The sequence below is a fragment of the Dipodomys merriami genome, unplaced genomic scaffold (assembly GCF_024711535.1).
Source record: "Dipodomys merriami isolate MVZ:Mamm:240054 unplaced genomic scaffold, mDipMer1.0.p SCAF_24, whole genome shotgun sequence".
Taxonomy (NCBI): domain Eukaryota; kingdom Metazoa; phylum Chordata; class Mammalia; order Rodentia; family Heteromyidae; genus Dipodomys; species Dipodomys merriami.
Genome location: NW_027203826.1, coordinates 5519914 through 5544476, shown reverse-complemented (window position 1 = coordinate 5544476; position 24563 = coordinate 5519914). Strand labels below are relative to the sequence as shown.

The 24563-nt window shown below is 37.4% G+C and overlaps 1 protein-coding gene across 5 annotated transcripts in view; it reads left to right on the top strand.

The window, feature by feature from the left end:
* Uap1 (UDP-N-acetylglucosamine pyrophosphorylase 1) overlaps positions 1 to 19952 on the top strand; it is a 32274-nt gene extending 12322 nt beyond the window's left edge. For 2 of the 5 annotated variants that reach the window (XM_070034209.1, XM_070034208.1), the window contains exons 4-11: positions 2245 to 2420; positions 4404 to 4576; positions 10919 to 11112; positions 12644 to 12784; positions 13910 to 14098; positions 15042 to 15092; positions 17025 to 17091; positions 19411 to 19952. In XM_070034209.1, coding sequence (XP_069890310.1) covers positions 2245 to 2420; positions 4404 to 4576; positions 10919 to 11112; positions 12644 to 12784; positions 13910 to 14098; positions 15042 to 15092; positions 17025 to 17091; positions 19411 to 19503 — 1084 coding nt within the window. In that variant the 3' untranslated portion in view covers positions 19504 to 19952. The remainder of the gene's footprint in view (positions 1 to 2244; positions 2421 to 4403; positions 4577 to 10918; positions 11113 to 12643; positions 12785 to 13909; positions 14099 to 15041; positions 15093 to 17024; positions 17092 to 19410) is intronic. The other 3 variants (XM_070034210.1, XM_070034207.1, XM_070034206.1) reach the window with 2 other exon arrangements.
* The last annotated feature ends 4611 nt before the right edge of the window (positions 19953 to 24563 follow it).

Here is a 24563-nt window from a genome sequence, read left to right as displayed (position 1 = left end):
TTTAATGCCATCCTGACTTGTAATACTTTTTTTTTTCTTACTCTGAGAAAGCATTTGGGATTCTTTCTTATCTTTAGTATCCAAGTGTTCAGGATGATATGGTCTGTTATTAGCCATGGCTCTGGGTGCCCCATGGGCTTTCTCAGTCAAACAACTTGTGTCCTTAAGAACCAGGTTATCTAGTTCTTGTCCCATTACCATTACACACACATCAGACAAAAGCTACACTGATTTTTTTCCTCTATGGGTCAAACATTTTAGCTTCTACTTGTGTGCTATGTTCTCAGGACTTCTACTTTGGACAGTATTTGTCTCTTAAGCACCAAGAGATCACAGGAAATTCTGCTGTGTTTTGAAAGAGTATTTGGTTTAGTTTTTTTCATCCCTTACACAGAGCAGTTTTGGAAGTTAGTATGTTTTGAGGGGGAAACCAGCTGTGTGTGTCTGACAGTCTCAAGTCCCCAATCTTGTTATTTCATTCCTACGTGGCCAATGAGAGGTCTGTGCCTTTCTTCTCTGCAGCTGTGGTCCAAGTGCAGATTCTTCACCAGTAGTCTGTCCCAGATCAGAAAATACTCTCAGGTCAAGACAGCTAGAGATCCTTAATTCCTCTTTGAAAGATTCTTCCTCCTTGGGACTTTAGTTGAAATCCATATTGCTTCTGGAACTCTCTGATTCCTTTGAAGATATCCTTTTTTGTTTTTTGTTTGGTATTCCCCCCCCCCCAGCTTTTCTAGCTCTTTTCAAAACAAATACTATACTACTGGGAACTGTTTTTTCATCTTGATTCTCATGAGATTGTTGAGGGACAACTGTGTTGTAAACAGCCAGCATTCTTCTGTCAACCCTGGCTTCCTACTATCCTGTTGGATTTTTCTTCTCTTTCTCAAGTCTCTTCAAGACTAGAATTTCTATTTTTTTTAATAGAGAGAAATTTGGCAATATCTTTTGTCATTTTCTAAATTATTCCCAAAGTTCAGAATACCCAGAAGGATTTGTTAAGTAGATGTATCTGCTATATTTTGAACACAAAGTTTAAAATACTCAGATTTGTTAAAAAGACATATTTGCTATAATAGAAAATCATACTTTTTTTTTTTTTTTTTTTTTTTTACTATTTTTCTTATTCTTCTTTCATTCATCAACTAGTAGTTGAGTGCCTGATACTAAATGTTATATTAACTATGCTGGACAAAAATCTCTACTTACATGTAGTTTATGTTCTAGTAAGGCAGCATTCTTACCGAAGTTTCTAACTGTGTTATTTAGTTAATTTCATAATGATACTGAGGCCTGAACTCAAGGCCTTGTGCTCTTGCTTGGCTTTTTGCTAAGATTGGTGCTCTACCACTTGAGCCTTGAGCTACAACTCTACTTCTGGCATTTTGGTTTTTTATTGGATATGAGTCTCAAGGACTTTTCTGCCCATACTGGCTTCAGACCAAGATCCTCAGGCCTCAGCCTCTTGAAAAGCTAAGATTATGGCATGAGCACCAGCACCTGCCTTCTAATTGTGGTTTTCTCCTTTGTCATACCAGTATGAATTAAATTTTTGAGACACAGCATGTATAATTATTCTTTTGAGATTGTTAATGAAAGGTGAACAGAGTTTAGATTCTATTTCAATTTTTTTTTTTTTTTTTGGGTCCAGTTGTGGGGCCTGAACTCTGGGCCTGGGCACTGTCCCTCAGCTCTTCATCTCAAGGCTAGCGCTCTACCACTTGAACCACAGCGCCACTTCCAGATTTTTTCTTTTTGCTTATATGGTGCTGAGGAATCGAACCTAGGGCCTCATGCATGCAAGGCAAGTGCTCTACCCCTGAGCCACCTTCCCAGCCCTCTATTTCAATTTTTTATCAAGAGAATCACTGACATCATTATGTCAGTGATTATTATATCACAGTCCTCCTTTTTGTCTATTTAAAGAAGAAGTTATAAATGTAGAATGTGACAGTATTCCACATGTTTACTTAAGCCCATTATAGGTTCTATGCTACAGGAAATGGTTAGTTCTGTTATATTTATTTTATATATCAGAGTTAATTTCATCAATTTTGCTAAAAGAAATTTCCTGTAAGTAGCAGCTGCAGCTAATGAATGTGTCTTCTCCAAGAAAAAGATGAAGGAAGTCAAAATAAACAAATGCTCTCATAGCTATTCTTTAACATAGGAAATAGATGACACTTTACTTTGCCCTAATTCACATAACACTATTGCTTAGGAAATCTATTTTTCTTTTGCAAGGTACATAATGACCAGTGGCAGAACAATGGAATCTACAAAGGAGTTCTTCACAAAGCACAAGTACTTTGGTTTGAACAAAGAAAATGTGATCTTTTTTCAGCAGGGAATGCTGCCTGCTATGAGTTTTGATGGGAAAATAATTTTGGAAGAGAAAAATAAAGTCTCTATGGCTCCAGGTTTGCAATCATTCTTATTTAATGGTGGCTGAAAATAGTAATGATGATTATTATTACTTTTTTTTAAATTTAATTTAATTTTATTTGTGAACATACTGTACAGAGGAGTTACAGTTACATGGGCAGGATAATGCGTACATTTCTTACCAAGCTATTATTACTTTTTTAAAATTTTCTTTTTAGCATGGGCAATTTGGATGTTCAAAAAAATGAATATTTTTTTAATTTTTTGCAACTTACCAACGATTTTAAAAGCTGCAACTATCCATTGATGGAGCAGAAGAATTTTTTTCTTTCCTTTTTTTTTTTAATAGATGTCTGTCCTAGATAGCATTCAAGATACTCACTCTCTTCTCCCAGTATTTTATATTTGCAGCAGTGTCTATGACTACCTTATTTATTATATGTAGTACAAAATTAGAGAATATCTATTATTTAGTTAGTGAGAGTCTTGGCCAGTGTATGTAAAGCCCTGGGTTCCCATGCCTCGCACAGCAAAAAGGAGAGAAAAAGAGGCTAAATTACAGTTTGAAAATGAAAAATTCTTACAAATTCTTTTCATTTTTTAAAGAATAAAAAGAATTGTTTAGTGACATTAAATAGAACAGAGAAATAATTTCAGTAGGTAGAGAGAGCACAAGTTCAGAACTTTATACTATGATTAGGGGCACTGCTTTGCATGGTTCCAGGAAGATCACATGCATTGTAGGTTGTTAATGGCCCCCACTGGAACTGGGGAGCCTGCTGTTTGTATATCCACATACAGTGAAACCGATAGGATCTCAACTACAAAAATAAACCTGTTGACATAGGCATATCTGTGTGACTCTGCACCTAGAAGAAAGACTAAAAAGGAAGAACAGTAATATTAACAGTGGTGCTCTCCAAATCCAGGCTGTTATTTCAGCTTAAATCCTTTATCAATACCTTCTTTTAAATTAATTAATTTAAATCTTTATTATTTATTTATTTATTTTGGTCTGGGGCTTGAACTCAGGGCCTGGGCGCTGCCCCTGAGCTCTTTTGCTGAAAGCTAGTACTTTACTACTTTTAAGTCACAGTGCCACTTCCAGTATTCTAATGGTTAATTGGAGGTAAGAGTCTCAGGGACCTTCCTGCCTGGGATGGCTTTGAACCACAATCCTCACATGATCTCAGCCTCCTGAACAGCTAGGATTAAAGGGGTGAGCCACCAGCACCAGGCCTGAGTGCTGTCCCTGAGCTTTTTGTCTCAAGGCTAGTGCTCTATCACTTTGAGCCACATGTGACTGCCTCTTCTTTTAGTTTACTATTCTTAGTATAAAATACTCATGTCTTCTTATTTTTAAAATAGGTGAGACTTTCAGTTTGGGGCCTATAAATATAGAGCTGATTTGAATTGTATAAATATTAATAAGACTTTAATGAAATAATCATTGCTTGATAAATAATTTTACACTGCATAATATATTATGGGCTATGTATTTAAAAGAGGCTGAGCTAAAAATAAATATTTAGTTTTTAGGGTTGTCTGGTTCTATATTAGTAATGTTAGTAATGTTATTCTGTTCTCTTTAACTTAGCTAACTGAACATCATAAACACTTTTTTTTTTCTTTTGTTGGTCGTGGGTCTTGAACTCTGGGCCTGAGTTGCTGTCCTTCAGCTCTCAGCTCAAGGAGAGCGCTCTACCACTGAGCCACAGCACCACTTCCGGTTTTCTGGTGGTTTATTGGAGATAAGAGTTTCATGGACTTTCCTGCCCAGGCTGGCTTTGAACTGCGATCCTCAAATCTCAGCCTTCTGAGTAGCTAGGATGACAGGCGTGAGCCAGCAGCACCTGGCTTCATACACACTTTTTTGACACCTGAATATCCTTTTGGATATTAAGTTTTCTTGGTTCAATACAAAACTGTTTCTCAGAGAACATCATCTCAATTTGGAAACATCAGGTTACCCCCAATAGGTTTTTGCTGTGCTAGTTAAGGGCTGTTTTATTTTCCAGATGGAAATGGTGGTCTCTATCGGGCTCTTGCAGCCCAGAACATTGTTGAGGATATGGAGCAAAGAGGCATTTGGAGCATTCATGTCTATTGTGTGGACAACATATTGGTAAAGGTTGCAGATCCACGATTCATTGGATTTTGTATTCAGAAAGGAGCCGACTGTGGGGCAAAGGTAATGTCTTTTCAACTCCAGTGAGACTTTAAATGATCTGTGTCCATATAAACATTCCAGGAGTCAAGCTAGCATTGTCGAAATAATTTGAGTATTTTTGAGCCATTCAGCCTTCTAAAGTACCTGAACTGTTCCACTCTTCTTTTTCTCTTTAGTGCTTGCTTGTAGTCACAAGTTAAGTATAAAGTATGTGTGAGTGTTTGTAGATGCTGAGACTGAATGAGTGTCATTGGAATGGGGTCATTCATAGCAGGTTGTGTTCAAGCAGATGAACCTACTGCTTATCACAAAGTTCCTGGAGTGACTAGAAATATCGTAAGAAATAACAGATTTAGCCAGTATCAGTAATGCTGACTCACAAGATATGATATTCTTGTGAATAAGAGAAATATGCAGGACAGTTAAAGTAATTAACTTCTGTTGGAATGTTCACAAGCACACTGCCGTTACAATGCAGGAAGGTTATAATGTTGGATATTCTGAGACTCACTTTTTGACCTTGTTCTTTTCAACATCTTTGCATAGTTGATAGTATAGGAGGCATTCCTTTGTGGAAGCAGACAATATAATTTAGCTGGGAATAAAACACAGGGAGCATGCAAACTCTTAAAAATGTTCCAGAGATTGAAAGTATTGATATAAACATTGCTTTTCTGGAAGTCTTTAAATGTATCTATCCCCTATTATCAAATAAAGTATGATACAATCACAATCCAAAGCCCAACGAGACTCTTTTTTTTTTTTGGTTGTGGGACCTGAACTCTGGGCCTGGACGCTGTCCCTCAGCTCTTTGGCTCAAGGCTAGTGCTCTACCACTGAGCCACAGCACCACTTCCAGCTTTTTTCTTTTTGCTTATGTGGTGCTGAGGAATTGAACCCAGGGCCTCATGCATGCAAGGCAAGCGTCTCTACCACTGAGCCACCTTCCCAGCCCCCCCAATGAGACTATTTTGGAAACATTTGACAAAATGATTACAAAGTCTAGAAAATGTGGAAAGATGACTAAGAAGGTGTTGAAAAAGGATGATGACAAGGAAGGGAAGAAAAGGGACAATAGTTCCAATGATTTTAAATAGAAAACAACTAGGAGTATGCTATTGGAATCAGAATAGAATGATATATTCACAGAAATACATTGGTCAGTAACAGAAATATGTGTGTAGTACTCATAAAAGTATTGCAGTGAGGCATCTCCAACACCTTTGTTCTACTTGCTCATCAAACAAATAATAAGGCATTACAAACAGTAATCACTCCACTGTGCATTAAAGTACCAAAGCTTATCTCCCCTATCTGTGTGGTAGAACTCATTATCTAGCCGCTTTCCCCTCTCCCCTCTGCCCCATCCCACTCTATAATGGTCACTATTTTGCATGCAAATTGACTTTTTAGCATTCACATAAGAGAGAAAATGTGATATTTGTCTTTCTGTGTCTGACTTATTTCGCTTACTGTACTATCCTTCAGGTCCATCTGTTTTGCTATAAATGATATAAGATCCTTATTTATATATAGATATGTATACACATAATATAGTGACACACAAACACATATTATTCACCCACTTGTAGACATCTAAATTGATTGCACATTTTAGCTATTGTGAATAGGGCAGCAGCAAACATGATAACAGATCTCTGTATGCTAACTTCAGTTCCTTTGGCTTTATACTCAGAAGTGGGCTAGCTGAATCATATGGTAATTCTATTTAATTTTTATGAGGAATCTCCATATTGTTCTGTAAGAAGGTTACATTCTCATCAATCAAGTGTGCAAAAGGTTTCATTTCTGTGTATCTTTACCCATACTTTTGAGTAATAATTAGCATAACTTGATCAGTTGCCCTAACTTGATCAGTACACATATGCACAATGATTATATCTTAATTATTTTTTAATATTAAGGAGATAGAAATGCCAACTACTCTGCTTTGATCACTACACATTCTGTCTATGTACTGATTAATCACACTATAAATTTATACAAAATGAGCTTGGGCTGGCCTAGAACTTGCTGTGTATTGTACTCTGGCCTTGAACTCAAGATCCTCCTCACTCTGTCTCCCAAGTAGTTACAAATGTGTACCACCTTCTGGCTAATCTATCCCATTTAAATAAGAAAAACAAGGTATTATATATTTCAGAGACTAATAATTAGGGAGGGAACATACTATGGTAGTAAAATTCTTTATAGCACTTATTTAATAACCCATCCTTATTAAAATAATAATTTAAAAATGTAAAATAAATTGAAACATATATGTAAATATATCATGGCATTTTAAGTCATTTAAATGATTAGATAATTTAATGATTTAATGAGATAACTAGCTAAAAGTAATCTCTTTCCCAAAGCTCATACCAAAATCTCTAGCAAATGGATTAGAAAATTAAGTACAAAGAATGCAACCATACAAGTGTTAGAAGAAAATTCATAATAATTTAATGATTTTGGTGTGCAAGGAAATTTTTTCTACCAAAAGTAGAAACAATATAGTCTTCTGACAAAGAAAATTGAGACTACATAGAAGTTTAAAATATCCATGGCTGGGGATGTATGTAGCTCAATGGTAGAATACTCACCCCAGACCTTGGTTCAATCTTTAAATACCACAAGAGAACAAAATTTGAAATATCTGAATTTAAAAGAAAATCTTCCATAAGAGACATTGCATATTCTTGGGGATTTTCTGTTATAATGATGTAATTTCTTATAAATATGTTAGAAACAATTGCAAGAAAGAAAAAAATGTTTGAATCCTTATCTTGGGATTCATTTCGCCTAACAACAACTTATCTGACCATTTCTGCTTGTCTCAGACATATACTAGTTATTGCAAATAAGGGAAACCATGGGACCTATGTTTCTTTGGGCCTGGCTTACTTCACTTAATAGAATTTTTTCCAAGTCTTTCCATTTCCTACAAATGAGGCAATGTCATTCTTTCTGATGGAGGCATAGAAATCCATTGTGTATATATACTACATTTTCTTGATCCATTCATCTACTGAGGGGCATCTGTGTTTTCACTGTATTTGATGTTGGTATAATTTGTGGAGGGGAAGGGAAAAAACAAATTGTTTAAATAGGGATACAGGTGGACCCATTGCAACAATGAGATTATGTCGAAAAATGAACTTTACAACTTTGTGGGGGAGTAGGCAGGGAAGGGGGGCATGTGGGGGGGTAGGAAAGGGAAACAAAGGAAGAGGCAATGATACTTGATAAGAAATGTACTCATTGGAAATGGTGCTGTGGCTCAAGTGGTAGAGCGCTTGCTTTGAGCTGAAGAGCGCGGGGACAGCGCCCAAGCCCAGAGTTCAAGCCCCATGACCGACCAAAAAAAAAAAAAAAAAGAAATGTATTCATTACCTTGCCCATGTAATTGTAACCCCTCTGTATGGTATTTTCACAATAGAAAAATGTAATTTCTCTCTAAATTAATTTACAAATCTAATGCACAAATGTGTCCAGAATTTGCGATCTTTAATTTACCATTAATGTTTTGAGAGACTGAATTTTGAAATCTTATGATACCCCTCTAACTGAAAAAAAAAAAGAACTGCTTTAGTTCATCTATTTAAGACTACCTGTCTAATCAAACACATGGAAACTAATAAAATACATTGGATTATAAAGAGCTACTGGAGCTGACCAAACTAAAATGTATTTCTGACTATTCCACTTGGTGTCACTCTTCTTAAATAGAAACAGGTTTTTTTTTCTACTATCAATGTCAAATTGAACTTAAATGTATCTGTGTTCTTAGCAGAGTCAGGAATTGAATTCACTTTCTCAGCTCTTACTTTGTTATGTCACATTATAAACTACTACAGTTATGATTTCTTGGCAGCTCAAAACAACTTTAAACTACTGTGCTAACTGTTGTGGGTGTATAATCACACAGAGACACGAGGGTTAACTGGTCATTCTTCCCCAGCACTCACTCGCCTCTCTAGGATAAATCCAGCTTCTGTATTCCTTGCCTACTCATTGCTTAGTCCTATGTCAGGCATTTATTTCTTCAGCCAATGAACAAATTAACATTCAGATGTAACAAAAAATATTGTTAGACTGACAATGTGTTAAAAAAAAACTTTTAGAAACATCAGAAAACATTCAATTGTCTTCATCACCCCTTTTGTTTGAAATAGAGTCTCACTATATAGCCCAGGCTAGCCTGGCCTATGTAATCCCAGGTCTAACTCATGATCCTCGCTGAGATTACAGGTGTGTACTCCCCATACTAACTCTCCCTTTTTTGAATGAGAAAATGAAAGTGTTATAACACATATTTTAAAATATCGGACTTAGTGAGTGATTTATAGTGTGGTAGTAAAATAATTTGCAGTACTTACTCAATAAGCCTCCGTCTTGATGTATGAGGTTTTTTTTCTTTCTTTAATTGAGTTAGAGCCTTGAGAAAAGACTGAAAGAGTGGAGGTAGTTTAGAAAACACAGAACTACAAAGGCAGGTACCATTGTTAATGGACATGATTTTGCAAAGCAGTTTCAATAACTTTAGTACCTTAGGTTCTTGGTATCTTAGAATTCAATTTACAGAATATTGACTTCTTAATTTTATACTGCGCATCTTTTTTGTATAATATAGACTGATTTCTAACTTTTTCAGTTTACAAATGCTTTCTTTTGTAATGTAGACTTTAATAAGATTGGGAGATGAATAGTTGTCACAGACCACCTGCAGATTAACATTTAGAAAATGTGCAATGTAAATATGCTTATTTTTATTTTTTCTGGTTGGTTGAGAGTAGAGGGAAATAGGATTGGAAAATGAGATTTGTGAACATTGTTTTAAAAAAGATGTCAATGAGAGGAATCTGTTCCAAAATTCCCCACCTGGTAACACACCCATTGTGGAGTTGTATGCACTGAGAAATGATGCTAGCTTGATAGACGGGAAGTGTAAACAAATTGAAGTTGTTTCATTTTATGTTTCCTCCAGTTGCCTCCATTTATTTGGTAGAAAAATTCCTTCCTTCCTTCCTTCCTTCCTTCCTTCCTTCCTTCCTTCCTTCCTTCCTTCCGTTCTTTTGTTCTTTCTTTGGTTGTCGGTCTTGAACTCTGGGCCTGGGCACTGTCCCTAAACTCAAGAAGTTTCATTGAATACTGTACTCCTTTCAGTGTGATAAACAGCACCGCTCCACAGGAGCTAGGGAATCCTGTAGCCCTGTCTCCAGAGCTGGACTTAGTGCCTGTATCTAATTGCTGTGTAAATGAAATTCTCAATAGTGGCTTTAGTTGAGACTGGGACAGGCTCTCTTTATTTAAGAAATCAGTTGCTGAAGAAAAGTTGTAAGTTTGTTGGTACAATTTCATATATACTTCAGATACAGTTTTCAAACTGGGGACTGGTTTTTAAAAAGACATAAAAACATGTTGAATTAATTAATCAAAACAGTTTTTTGAGATATTCTTTACTGTTGGCTTCTTGTATGGATATTCATTTCATGTTGCTTTGATAATAATGCATTGTGTATAGTTCTTTCATAATTTTCCTCTAAGTATTTAACTTGGGTCAGTGATACTGGGGTTAGATATCAGAATCTCTTGTGAAGTTTGGTATTTTTAATTACCTACTCATGCCTTTTGCCTCTGATCTATACATTCTTTTCTTGCAGCTCCTCATATGTAAAATGATAAAACTTAAGAGTTTTTCAAAGCTCTTAAAAAACACAGAATGTCTTACTTCAAAGAAAATCTAGTATCCAAAATGGATTTTTTTTTTTTTTGAGTACAGTTGGAGTGGGAGCCCAATGACTTGCTGGCTTTAACACTCCTAACTCCTATACAAGATTCTTCTAGTTAGAAAAATACTATATTCTTAATTGAAAAATTGAACATCAGCCCCAATGTTGTAATGAGAAGGAGATTATAAAATGAAATGCAAAATGTACTCCTTATGTCTTCTGTCTTATGAATCTTGGAGAAATATAATTTGTTCTCAAATCATTCAAATATAATTGAACTAAATTGAATATTATAAAATTATAAAGTTTTTGGGAGATACAGACTCTTCAAGTACTTCTAGTTTTACACAGTTTCCTCTGGGCTGTGTACAGATCAAGGTATTTCTGCTCTGGTTTGGTGAAATGATAAATAGGAAGGAGATAATGTTCTTCATTTCCACTTGGAAAGTAGCCTGGCAATGAATGTCAAGATAGATGGTTGATGTATCTAAAGTTAAACAATTTTCTCAGTTCTTTAAAGACAATGTAAGCAAAATGAAAAATGTGGTCTTTGATAAGGCAAATCTTCAGATCTCCAAAAGTTCATTCTGTAATGTTTCTTCCTCTTCTGTTATCTATTTCTGCTGTCCAGGTGGTAGAGAAAACGAACCCTACAGAGCCAGTTGGAGTGGTTTGCCGAGTGGATGGAGTATACCAGGTGGTGGAATATAGCGAGATTTCTCTAGCAACAGCTCAGAAACGAAGCTCAGATGGACGACTGGTATTCAACGCGGGGAACATTGCCAATCACTTCTTCACTGTTCCATTTCTGAGAGACGTGGTCAAGTATGGACAAGATTGGGCTGTTGAGACATTGTTATTGTTGCAAATTAAGCCTCTGTAGATGGATATTCTAGTCCCTTAGGATTCACCTTTCCACTCCCCTTCCCCCACTCACCCAGATCACTTTTATAAGAGGGAATGTAATGTAAAAACATTGTAATGTTTTTAGTCAGATAAAGCATATGGTGGGACCTTGGTAGGAATCCCTCCCAGTGTATTAACTGGAACCCAAGGCATTGCCTTGTTTCTTTACCCTCCCAGCCCCTTAGCTGTGTACTATGTTCTGTTGAATCAAAGAAGAAGAAATAAAACTGTTTACTACAATGGAGAGCCAAGTCTGCCTTCTAGGAGCAGAATCAGTATTTCTGGATTGCATCTCAATTTTAAAACAGCTTCCCATATCATTCTAATTGGGTTGGTTCTAACACTAACATTTAGGATTGAGTGCATGAAAGGAGAGTAAAGAAAGAAGCACTTGAGACTTGGATGAAAATCAGCATGGCAGTAACACCAAGTATAAAATAAGAACTATTTTATCTCACAGGATTTTAAAGGACATTTTCACTATTAGATTCACGTGATAGTTTTTAGACAATTCAAAATGATTATCTACTTTTTTTAAAGATACTGGGATTTGTTTAATTGGTTCATTAGTTTAGGGCCAAAGGCTTGCTAGGCAGGCACTATACCATTTGAGCCAGGCTCTCAACCCTTTTTGTTTTACTGTTTTTGGATACAGACTCATGTTTTTGCCCACTTGCTATGTGGACTTCAAGCCTCCTATGTATGTTCACCACCTAGGTGAGATGGCTGGTCTATTTCACCATGCCTAGCTATTGGTTGAGAGGAGGTCTTGCTGAATTTTTGGCCTGGGTTGGTCTTTTCCTGCTCTTTATCTCCCAAGTAGCTGGGATTATAAATCTGAGGCACTATACCTGATCTTTTGTTTTTATTTTTAATTATCATGTAATACTTGCATATGTTTATTGGGTACAGTGTGATTTGTGAGTACACATACATGTTGTGAACTGATGAAATCAGGTTAATGTTTGTATTAATTCATCTTAGTAGTTTTTAATACTCACCTTGCATAATGTATTCAGAGTTAGGGCAGAGTGAACATTTTATAAAAGAAATAATGGAAGAGACATTGGTATAAGATGTGTGTGTGTGTGTGTGAGTACATGGATGTGCTTTTCTAATATATTTACTTTTTGATACAGAATCTTACTATGTATCCCAGACTGACATGTGCCTCCTGCATCACCCCCCCCCCCAATATTATAGGCATATACTGTAGTGATGTCCAACTTTATGCTTATTTTTTAATATGAAATCACTTGATTTTTTCTTTAAATGTAAGGAAGTGCAAGGAGGAAGTATATTCTTTTATATTTAAACATGAACTGAAACTTATCTATCACTTGAAAATCTTAATACTGATAGTTGTTGTTTTGTGCCTAGTTGTTATCAATTTTTTAAATGACATTTTAAATCTGGAAAGTGATTCTGTCTTTTCTCCTTTACTTTGTAGTGTGTATGAACCTCAATTGCAGCACCATGTGGCACAAAAGAAGATTCCATATGTGGATTCCCAGGGGCAGTTAATTAAGCCAGACAAACCAAATGGAATAAAGATGGAAAAATTTGTCTTTGACATCTTCCAGTTTGCAAAGTATGCTTTGAATTGCAGCAGTAAGATTAAATATATGTCTTGAAATGTAGCTTTTCTCTCTCTAAGGCAGGGAACTGTTCTGAGGAAATTTTTAAAAATCCCATTCTCTCTCTTTTGTCATCTTTATTTTTGGTGATTCTGTGGTCTGAACTCAAGGCCTTGCACTTACCAGATGCTCTACTACTTAAGTCATACCTCTAGCAGGAGAAGGTTGAGAGTACATAGTTCATAGTCAATCTGATTGTGAGCATGTACTTTATATACATTATCATTCTCTAGTATAAAACCATTGCCCCATGAGCGTATGGTCTGAGGTTCCTTGGAATATGGGTTTCTTTTTATCAACTAATTTATTAGGTGGGCCTCCTGTAGATTTGCCAAACTCTTATTTTTGGCTAAGTAACTAAAAGCAGAAGACAAAGATGAACAGTTAACCTACTTGGTGTTTAAGATATATCTCCTCTATGTACCTGTTTCAGTGAACATATTGTATGGCTTATGTAGATCTCTATAAATGTCTCATTTGATGTAAGATACATGTTTCAGAATATGATCAATATGAAATACAGAAGATAGATTAGCTATATATGATCATTCTACCTGTATATAACTGATAGTATGATCTTTATGCAATAAAATCTTGAATGTTTCTGCTCTAAAATGAAGTATTTTTAGTTGGAGAGTGAGAGTGATGGTTTTAATTTTATGCTGGAGACAAAAATTCCTACTTTGTTTGAACCAGGGATGAGCATTATTTTGTCATTTGTTTGGAACAAGGTGAAGAAAATGTAGCAGTAAATAGCCAAGTTTAGTTAATTTGAAAGAAGAAGTTAATTTATTGATTTATTTATCTATTTATTGTCAATACTGGGGCTTGGACTGGGGACATAGGAGCTATCTTTCAGCTCTTTTGTTCTACCACTTGAGTCAGATCTCCACTTCCAGCTTTTTGCTGGTTATTTAGAGATAAGGTTCTCTTGGATTTTCCTGCCCAAGCTGGCTTCTAACTGTGATCCTCAGATCTTACTCAGCCTCCTGAGTAGCTAGGATTACGGATCTGAGCCATTGGCACCCAGCTTCTGCAATCTTATTGAAGAATGAAATCTTCATATGGTTTCACGGCAGGAAGTTTGTGGTGTATGAAGTATTACGGGAAGATGAGTTTTCCCCACTGAAGAATGCAGACAGCCAGAATGGGAAGGACAACCCTACGACCGCCAGGCATGCCTTGATGTCCCTTCACCATTGCTGGGTCCTCAATGCTGGGGGCCACTTCATAGATGAAAATGGCTCTCGTCTTCCAGCAATTCCCCGGTAAGTCCGTACCTTTTCTCTTTTGTCTGAATGCTTACTTGGACTCTTCCTCTTCTCTTAAATATCCCTAAATAAATTTTTAAAAAGCAAAGTGTATGGGCAGTGCTTGATGTGAACTATCCAGTTTTTGCCCATTACAAAGAGAATAATAACTTTACTGTCCATTGAAGAGGAATCTCTTTTTAAGTCTCTATAGTTTTGTTTTGGAAATATTTCCACATATCAGTGAAGTCATTCCTTCTAAATAATGGTCAGAAAGTAGTGATTTTGATGTGTTGTGTGGCTAAAGCTCTTCAGCAGCACACCGTAGCACAGGGAAAGTTCCTCAGCTATGAGGGTTGTACATGGGAGGCACCCAATGCCTGATGAGGTGAGGTCCACCTCTGTTCCAGCCGTGGCATGCCCTAATGAATGCCAGCTGTACTCAGCTATCTACAAACTTTAGAAATGGTTTGGATTTCAGAAGCTAAAAACAAAACTGTACAAATCTGAAATAAAGGATTTTGTAAGCTAACTCTTATGTTTTATGATGAAAAGGTTAAGTGTTTATGTACACAGACAGAAAGCATTCTGCCATGCAGTTTTCATTCTTACGGGAGAAAACTGCAGGCTGCATACACAAAAGCATGACTGCCTCACCAGATGTGGACCCATTGGGCCTTAGAGCTGAATGTGCCACACGGCTTCACAAGGAGGAGCAAATGCCAGCGTGGCTCTCAGGCTCTCAGCCTGCTCTTTGGGTGGGCTGTCCATTGTCAGCAAGCTTGTTCCATGGCATGTCCCATTGTTCTTCTGCTTTAGTTTTGACAGCGTTGAGTTGGTTTTGTTACTGCATCAGGTCTCTTGGGTCAAACTTTTGATTAAGTTTGACACGTCATCAGTCAAGTGTGTTTATTATTTGGTTTGTTTCCATTCCCATTAATGTTTATTTATTCCTACATAGCAGTGCTTCAAATGGAAGGTCAGAGACCATCAGAGCTGATGTCAATCAAAAGTAAATATACCAGCCTGCCGGCAGTGCATGGTGATGGGGCTGTGCTTTCTCCATACTAACTGGCATTGTAGTGTAGTGCTCTGCATTTTGGGGTCTGCAGGGAGGATGATTGAAGCTTTGGTGGGGGTGCATTGCTTACTTGGTGGCAGGTATCTGTCTGGTGACACTAACTCCGAATCTCAATGCATGCTGGAAGTGGGGAGCATGCGTTACTAAAGAATCTGACCATGGGTGTTTGGGCCCACAGTGACAAATTTGTAGGTGTTATCTAAAATCCAGGGCAGGTTATAGGCCAGGGAGGTTAAATGTGGATCCCAGCTTGCACCTATTAGCATAAGCAAGAGGCTCAATGAAAACAGCATTCAATTCTTACTTAATTGAATTATGTGCTGTCAGTATAAAGATCAACTGCTTCTGACACATTTGAAATATATAATTTTTTTTGTGCCAATACTGGGGCTTGAACATGGCCTGGGCATGTTTCCTTAGCTTTCTCTGCTCAAGGCTGGTTCTCTACCACTTGAGCCACAGCTCCACTTACGGCTTATTTGTTTTGATGGTTAATTGGAGATAGGAATGGTTTTCCTGCCTAGGATGGCTTTGGACCATTATCCTCAGATCTCAATCTCCTGAGTAATTAGGCTTATAGGTATGAGCCAATGGTGCCTGGCTTAGGTATATATAGTTTTTATGGTCAAAGGATTATTGTTAAATGATTTGGGGTAATCCAGTGTGTCTGAACTTGTTTGAGTTAGATGCAGCAGGACTAAGTATTCTGGGGCAGGATATTGAGTGTCTTAAATGCTGTGAGTTGTTCTACTTGGAGAAAGTGGCCTGTGACTAACCTCAGGCCCTCTGCTTTTATTGATTCCACAAACGTTTGAGACTGTACTTGGGAAAGAAGAGAAGACCTGTGACTTGAAGCCGCAAAAGACTAGGTTTTTGTGTACTATATTGTTTTCTAATGCTAGGATTCTTGAAATGACAAATAACGCAACAGTCAAGAATATATTGGAAACACTATTTGTTGATTATTATGTTAGATAATCTAAAAAGTAAGAATTTCAAAAGGCTGTAAATATTAGATTATAACCTAGAAGTAGGCAAGTGATGACTTTGCCCTTGACTTTAATTTGGGTATATTCTTGCCTGAGCACTTTGAAAAGGGAATTTTGGAAACAAAAACACTTATAAACATCCCATGAATAGATAAACTGAGCTAATCTAGGAGATTTGGATTGTATAAAAAGAACAACTACTGACACATGATGTAACTGACTGTTAGATCCATACTGCCTAGTGGAACTTTCTGCAATGAATATTTATCATTATCATTTCTATCTCTCTCTATCTCTGTATATAAATGTTTGATGTTTAGTAGTCATTAGTCACTGATGGCTATTGATCATTTGAAATGTGATTATTATGATTGAGAAGATGATTTTGAAATTTAAATGATTAAAAAATATATTGAGTAGCATGTGTACCCATTGGCCCAGTATAGTGGCCAATAAAAACCCCTGCTGCTCAAAGTAATTAATACAATAGAATTTTTCAACATTAGTGGCTGACTTGTTAGATTCTAGTGAAATGCAAAGTATTCGAGTATGTAGTAGTAAGCCCCAGCACAAAGTATATACTCAATAATCGTTCCAACTTTTGGAAATGATAACAACTTTTTTGTTTTTGTTTTTTTGGTAAGGGCATTATAGATAAATATTGTTGAAATGCTGTAAAGAATTAGTATTATTGCCCCAAATAGTGTTTTCTGACTATGAAAATTCTATGTTAACTTAATGGGGTAGGATCGATTCCATTTGTTTAATTAGCACAATCTTGTTATCTGCAGGCTTCTCAGAAGAAAGTTATGGTCTCTTTACTCTCATAAGAACTGTAGGAGAAACAAAATTCTTAACGTATTTTCCCCCTTAGTTTGAAGGATGCCAATGATGTGCCAATCCAGTGTGAAATCTCTCCCCTCATCTCCTATGCTGGTGAAGTAAGTTTGCTTTATTTTTCCCCCAATTCTTTTTACAAACTGTTCTATGTTTCTAAGCAGCTAAAGGTTGATTTCATATGTTTTCACCACAAAAGTGGTATTTGAAGAGATAGAAATGTTCATGAGCCAGGTGCTGGTGGCTCATACCTGTAATCCTAGCTACTCAGGAAGCTGAGCTCTGAGGATAGTGGTTTAAAGCCAGCCCCAGCAGGAAAGTTCATGAGACTCTTATCTCCAATAACCCACCAGAAAACTGAAAGTGGTGATGTGATTCAAGTGGTAGAGTGCTTGCCTTGAGCTGAAGAGCTGAGGGGCAGCACCAAGGCCCAGAGTTCAGGCCCCATGACTGACAAAAAAAAAAAAAAAAAGAAAGAAATGTTCATGAACTGGATTCTATCACAATTTACATTTTCTGAAACAACATCAATATATACAGTTATTTATCAATGAAAATAACCTACCTGGGCACAGTGGCTCATGCCTATAATCCTAGCTACCCCCAGTCTTAATGAAAAATCTGGGTTTTATGCCATAAATGTATCATTTTAGCTACAAGGGAGGCAGACAATAGCAAGATTTCAGTCCAGACTGATCCCAGCAAGAAAAATGAGACTGAGAAAATAATTACACTGAAAATAGCTAGGGACTTGGCTCAAGTGGTAGAGTGCTTGAGACAGGCATCTAAATACTTCTCATTGACAATTCCTACTAGGTCTTTGCATCTGTCCTGTAAGTGAGTTAGTTGTCACTAACAGAAATGTAGAGTGCTTTGTCCCTTTCACCTATCTACTCAATTGCAATAGGCTTTAAATATATATAATCAACTGAGTGCTGGGGTGAAGGCCTATAATCCCAGCTACTTATAAGGCTGAGATCTGAAGATCATGGTTCAAAGCCAACCTAGGCAGACACATCTTGAGACTCTTTTTCCAGTTAACTAGCAAAAAGACTTAAGCTGTGGCTGAAGTGGTAGAGCACCAGCCTTGAGTTAAAAGGCCTGAATTCAAACACCAGTTACCAGGATACACACAAACACCACCCCCCCTCACCCCCACTTAAAAAAAATCCAACCAGCCAGGCGCTGGTGGCTCACGCCTGTAATCCTAGCTACTCAGGAGGCTGAGATCTGAGGATCGCGGTTCAAAGCCAACCCCGGGCAAGAGAGACCGTGAGACTCCTATCTCCAATAAACCACCAGAAAACTGGAAGTGGCGCTGTAGCTCAAGTGGTAGAGCGCTCGCCTTGAGCTGAAGAGCTGAGGGACAGCGCCCAGGCCCAGAGTTCAAGCCCCACGACCGACAAAAAAAAAAAAATCCAACCTCCTACCAAAATAACCCCAACAACTCAAAACAACAACATATATGTGTATATGTTTGTCTGTGTGTATATGCATATATGTATATGTGTATACATATATATATATATATATATATGTATATATCACCCTTGTCTTTTTTTGATAAATTATCTTTTAATGCTGTGAAAATTTACTTTCAAAGAACCTATTTTGTTCTTAAAACGCTGCATTTAAAACCCAGGGATTTGAGAGTGTCAACTGTTGTATTTTTTTCTGGAGTGCCTTATCATTATTGTTCCATTGTGGTATCAGAGATCATCGTCTTGCGAGAAAGTGAACTTAATTAGGCAATGATTATAGAAAAGATAAATATTTTAACTTTAGGAATGGCATCATAATCTCTTCACTAGCAGGTGAAGGCCCTGGATTTGATTCTTTTTGTTTTTTGTTTTTTGTTTTTTTGCATTTTAAAATTTTTATTGGAAAAGTGATGTACAGAGAGGTTACAGTTATATGAGTAATGAGTCCATTTCCTTTTGAACATTGTCATACTTTCCCTCATTCTCTCCCAGTTTTTCCTGACTTCCCTTCCCCCAAAGTTATATGAGTTATTTCCAACAGTGTCTAGTGGGTTTTGCTGCTGAATTAGTTCACCATTTGCCCTACCATTTCTGAAATACTGCATATTTTTAAAAAGTGAAATTTCAACTGTAGGTTGTTGTATCATTGACTGTTACCTATCTGGATTTGATTCTTAACACTAAAAACAACATCAACAACAAATAAAAAGAAGACTAACATCAGTCAGAGTAACTTCCTTTTTTCAATTTATTTTATGCCAAACTAAATTATCATAAAGTCTAATCACATGTTAATATTTTTGTCTTTTAAAGTTATTTTCTTAACCCAATCTTTGATGTTCATGCTTTTAAGTCTATTACCACTCTAGGATTACCATTTTATGACAGGTACTTACTACTTTTCTAACTATATTTCATTTCAATCTTTTTTTTGTTGTTTAGGGAATTGAAAGCTATGTGGCAGATAAGGAATTCCATGCCCCTTTAATCATCGATGAGAATGGAGTCCATGAGCTGGTGAAGAATGGCATATGAACTGTATACTGAGTTCTGCCACTAGAAGGAATAGCTTTTATTTTTGATAGACAAACTGTGAACTACCGGACTTCTGGAAGATTGATATTTGAACACTCATGGGGTTTCATAATTACTACAGACTTCCTAAGATCTAGACAACTGAACTGCAGATAGCATTTTTTATGATCCAATTCAATGAAAGTCTTATTTATATTTTTTAATTGAATGATTTTTTTCAAGCCAAGGAAAACGCTGGCCATCCATGCAATTTCCTACAGCTTAACTCTTAGGTTGTTCAACATCCCTTTACTTGGAGCTGGAACCATTTGTTTGGAGTTGTACATAGTAATAATATGTCATTGTATATGTCAGAAAGTTTCTATGGTACTAAATTTTGTTTTATTTTATCAGGTATTAAACTTTTTTAAGAAAATAATTGGACATCCAAATAAACTTTCCTTATCGTGTCTGGGGTATTATTTGTACATTGAAGAAATTATTCCATGAGAAAGATATGAAACTTGGAAAGAACATTGAAATAATGCCCAAAAAGAAATTGGTGCTTCTGTGCCACATCAAACTGTGTTTGCAACAAATACCTAACTCTGGCTTTAGTCTTCTGCCACTGTATAATAGCTCTCAACCAAAGGTTTCCTGCCCCCTCCAACGGACAGTTGGCAATGTCCGGAGGCATTTTTGAGATGTCATACTGGGAGAGTGAGATTGCATTTTGAAGTGTTGCTAAACATTTCGCAATGTATGGGATAGCCTTTGACCATAGGGGAGTCATCTTCCCCAAGACATCAAGTGTCAAAAGCCTAGGTTGGCCTCATACTTCTGCCATGATAATGATGGAGCATGACATATTAAAAAAAAATGAATTGTGCCCAAAACTGGCAAGGGTGTAGAATGCTCATAGATTGCTAGTGTCAGGACAATTGAGACAACTGTGTTGGAAAATGGCTTGACAATTTCTTTAAAAAATTATACATAAATTTAGCATATGTTTTAGAAATAATAATGGAAGAAAGAAACCAGACACAGAAGAGTACACATTATATTATTCCAACCATGATGATCAAATACCAGCAAACCAAACTCAGGGTAGAGGACAGAAGAGTAAAGCCATATGGAAGGGATAACGATTTACGTGAGGAGTGCAATGGCTCCCCCTCTGTGCTGTAAATATGTTGTGTATTCACCCAAACATGAGAGACATTTGCAAAAAAGCATCGAACTGATTGATTAGGATTTATTATTCTTACTCTTCAAAGTTATACCCTAATTAGGAAGAATTATTTTTTACCCTACATGCATTATGAAGACTACATTAGAAAGAAGGTAATTAGTCAAAGATGGAGTTTAAGTAACTTACTCAAAGTTTCATAGGTGTCCAAGTCTGTTGTGCCTTAACATCTTTGTTTTTGTCTCAACTCCTAATCCCAACAGATTCTTTGTGTACTAACTAGAGCTTTTGCAAGAGCCAAGGTGTGACATTGTGCTTTACAGTTACTCTAAGCTCTTCAAGCAGAAGAGGAATATTTTGCAATCAGAACCTCGAGGGAAAGGCAGGTTGGCAAGAGATTGCTTTAACACCAAAGTGATGATGACCAGGGCCAGATGGTTGTACCCAAGGCCATGCTAAGGGAATCATGACAAGGTTGTGCAACACCAACCAGCCCAAAGCCAGTTATTGTTCTGGGCTTCAGATACATTTCCTCATTTATAGGGAAGTTGTGGAGGTTGGTTATAGGGAACAGTAAGAGCAGTTCTGGGAACAGTTGATCCGCATTTGAGAGGATTGAGCTATACTTAGTCAATTGTTTCAGTGGAAAAGTTTCTCTCATACTCTCTTTTCCTTTTTTATATCTTCAGCACATGTCCATCTACTTCACATGGAAGACATACTGAAGGGCAGTATACCTGGCAGACTGAGTTCGGCCATGGTCAGACTGTCACACTGACCTGTTAAGAAATGGAAAAGAAACCTTGATAACTTGCAAAAAAAACTATAGCCTATATACTATGTGTTGCAAATGTAAGGTGAAACTCAGTTTCTGCAGGGAAGACTGCCCTGTTTTAATTACAGAAACAGTATTCAAATGGAGATCTAACTAAAGGCCCATAGTACACTTTTAATGAACTTTTATTAGGAAAAGTCTTACTTTTGTTTCACCCTTCATGGCTCAAATCCAAATATCATTAGCCTTCCAACAGTGATTCATCAGGGCTTTTTTCTAGAACCTTCTAGAATCATTTATAATATAATTGCAGCCCTTCATGCCTTTCTTTATCTTACCCTAATCTGCCCAGCAATCAAAAGAGGACTGATATAAGCAAAACTTGGGGTTTCTAATATATCAGGGTAATATCTCACACCCTGGAGCAGGATGTATTGGTCAAACATGATTTTATGGTTTGAATTCAACGTTTTCTGAATATAGTATCGGCTGTTTGCGTGTGAGTCAGCAGCCCCACCATGGCCTTGCCTAGCCATGGTAACTGTTCTTTGTGGCCTTTGTAGTAATGGTGGTTTCTGTACAGTAGAGGGCAGTGTAAACAAATGTTTGGGAATTAGCTTGTCAGCTTTAGGATAAAGTGGGAAGCAAGGCCCGGGAAAGTATACACACAGGATGTCAGCATGCATGCCCAGGAGCCCACTTGCTATCCCTTAACATTTTGGAGTAGGGGAGAAAGCTGTTGTCACTGTCCCCACTTGCAGGAGACCCGAGTATTTAGTCAGAGGGTTTCACTTTGCAGACAGAAGTTGAAGACCACAGAAAAGTGACTCCCTCAAGGTTGCACTGCTAGTTAATGCTAAAGCTCAGATTAGATTCTAGGTCTGAGCCAGAGCTCCTTGTGTGGGTAAAATGATGGGAACGATAGAGGAAGGTGAAAAGTGAAGAGCCCAGGATTGAGGACTAGCACAGATGGTAGGAATTAGTAACATTTATTTTTAATATTATCTTTCCTATATTTTACTCCAACTAAAGTCACAAAAAAGATGTGCACTAGGGATATAGCTCAGAGGTAGAACATGTACATAGAATACACAAGGCCTGTGGTTTATATACACACACAAGTTGTGACAAATTCACTAATGCTAAAATATTTCTTGATATTTAGCATGTTACCTTTCCAGTGTTTAGCAAATTAAATGATAATGAAGTGCTTATAATATAAATCCTGATGTCTTGCCCCCACCCCAGCTCAACCTTCCCTAAGTTTGGTTTCAGGACTTTAAATTCGTGTAGCTTTTTCTTTTGGTGATGTTTAATTTGAGACCATGTGTTGTTAGGGTTTGGTTGCCGCCTTGTGGTGCTACGGAGAAGGTGAAAACCATAGGAGGTGGAGCCTAGGGGAAGGAAGTCAAATCATTGGGTATCTTGAGTGGAGTATTGGGACTCTGGCCTCCCTCTTCCTGTCTCTGTCTCTTTCTTTGTCTCTCTCTCCCCCACCCCTCCTCTGTCTTCCTTGCCACCCTGATGTGAGCAGCTTTGCTCTGTCACTTGCTCTCTAACTCTATGATGTTCTGCTTCATCTCAGGCATAAAACAACAAGGCAAAAATGCATCATGGGCTGGAACCTATGAAACTGTGAGCCAAAATAAATATTTCCTCCTTTCCTGCTTTTCTCAGTTATTTTGTCATAACAAAAGAAAGTTGGCTTATAGGTATTTTTAGTATTTCCATGTATTTGTTTTTTATGTATCTATTACTATGACTTACTAATTTGTAAATTTTAGTTTAAGGTTCAGCCAAAAGGAGACCATCGCTTGGTTCAGGCAGAAAAGCGTTTATTGGGGGGAGAGCACACTGCTGGCCTGTACAAGACAGAGGCATGTGGGTGTGGGGGTGGGGTGCAAGGGATGCAGAGGAAGGGAAAGATGGATGAGGGGGAGGGGCAAGGGGCAAGGGAAAGGCTGCCAGGGGCCAGGAGCAAAACCAGGGGGAACTGATGATGAAGACTAATAGATAAGAGAGTGTGGAGAGGAGGTGTGATCTCAGAGAAGACCTCACAGCCTGGGGGACCTTCCACTGCCCCCAGGTGTACCAGTTACCTGGGTTATGTTAGAAATACTGGGTGGGGACTTCTAGGGAAGGGGCTACAAGTGCACCCAGGAAGAACAATGGGGTAGGGACCATTTCCCCCACAAGAGATATGATTAGCTTTCTGTTATGGTTAGATGGAAGTTCAAACTTTTTCTTATTCATCCTCTTTCCTCCATCTTCCCGTTGTTTGCTTTTGGTACCTTTGTGAAATTTTTTTTTTTTTTACCACAAATGTGCAAGTTTATTTCCAGATTTTCTATTCTGTCCTCTTAGTGTGACAGAATTTATGAAACATATGTTCTAAATAAGTCGATAATTCCGAATCTACTCTGTCTTCCTAAAATTGCTTAATTACTTTTCACCTCCCATGGAGAGTGAGCTATATTCATGACTCATTCCTAAAGTTTCCAGTGCAGAAGACAGCATTAGCAACTTTACAGAGGAGTCTTGCAAACTCTACCTTAACCCAGGAGTGGAATGTTAACATCACTGTTGTCATCCTGTGGATGCCATCGGTCACTCCCTCACCACAAGAAGGTCATTTCTATGTTATTCACTCCAGAAAATAAATCATGTCTTTGTATGAGGAAACCAGCAGACAAATCCAGTCATCTTATAGGATTCTTGGCAGAACTCCTGAAAACTAACTTAAATCATGAAAACCAAGACAAGATTGGAGAGACTTCATGAACTAGAAAAGGCTGCAGATGGCAACAGCTGATGCAAAGTAGCCCCCAGTTGGATGCTGCATAGACAGAGAACCTTCATGGAAAACCTGACAACGTCCAAGGAAATATAGACGTTAGTTCAAAACCTGACAAAGTCCAAGCAAATATAGACTTTAGTTCATAAAAAGCCCCAATGTCAGTTTTTAGTTTAGACAAGCATGAAATGCTTATAAGGGGAGAATAGAGAAAGGGATCTGTGGGAAGACTGCAATATCGTTGTTACGTGTGTGTGTGTGTGTGTGCTTGGTGTGTGTGTGTGCCAGTCCTGGGGCTTAAATTCAATACCTGGGCATTGTCC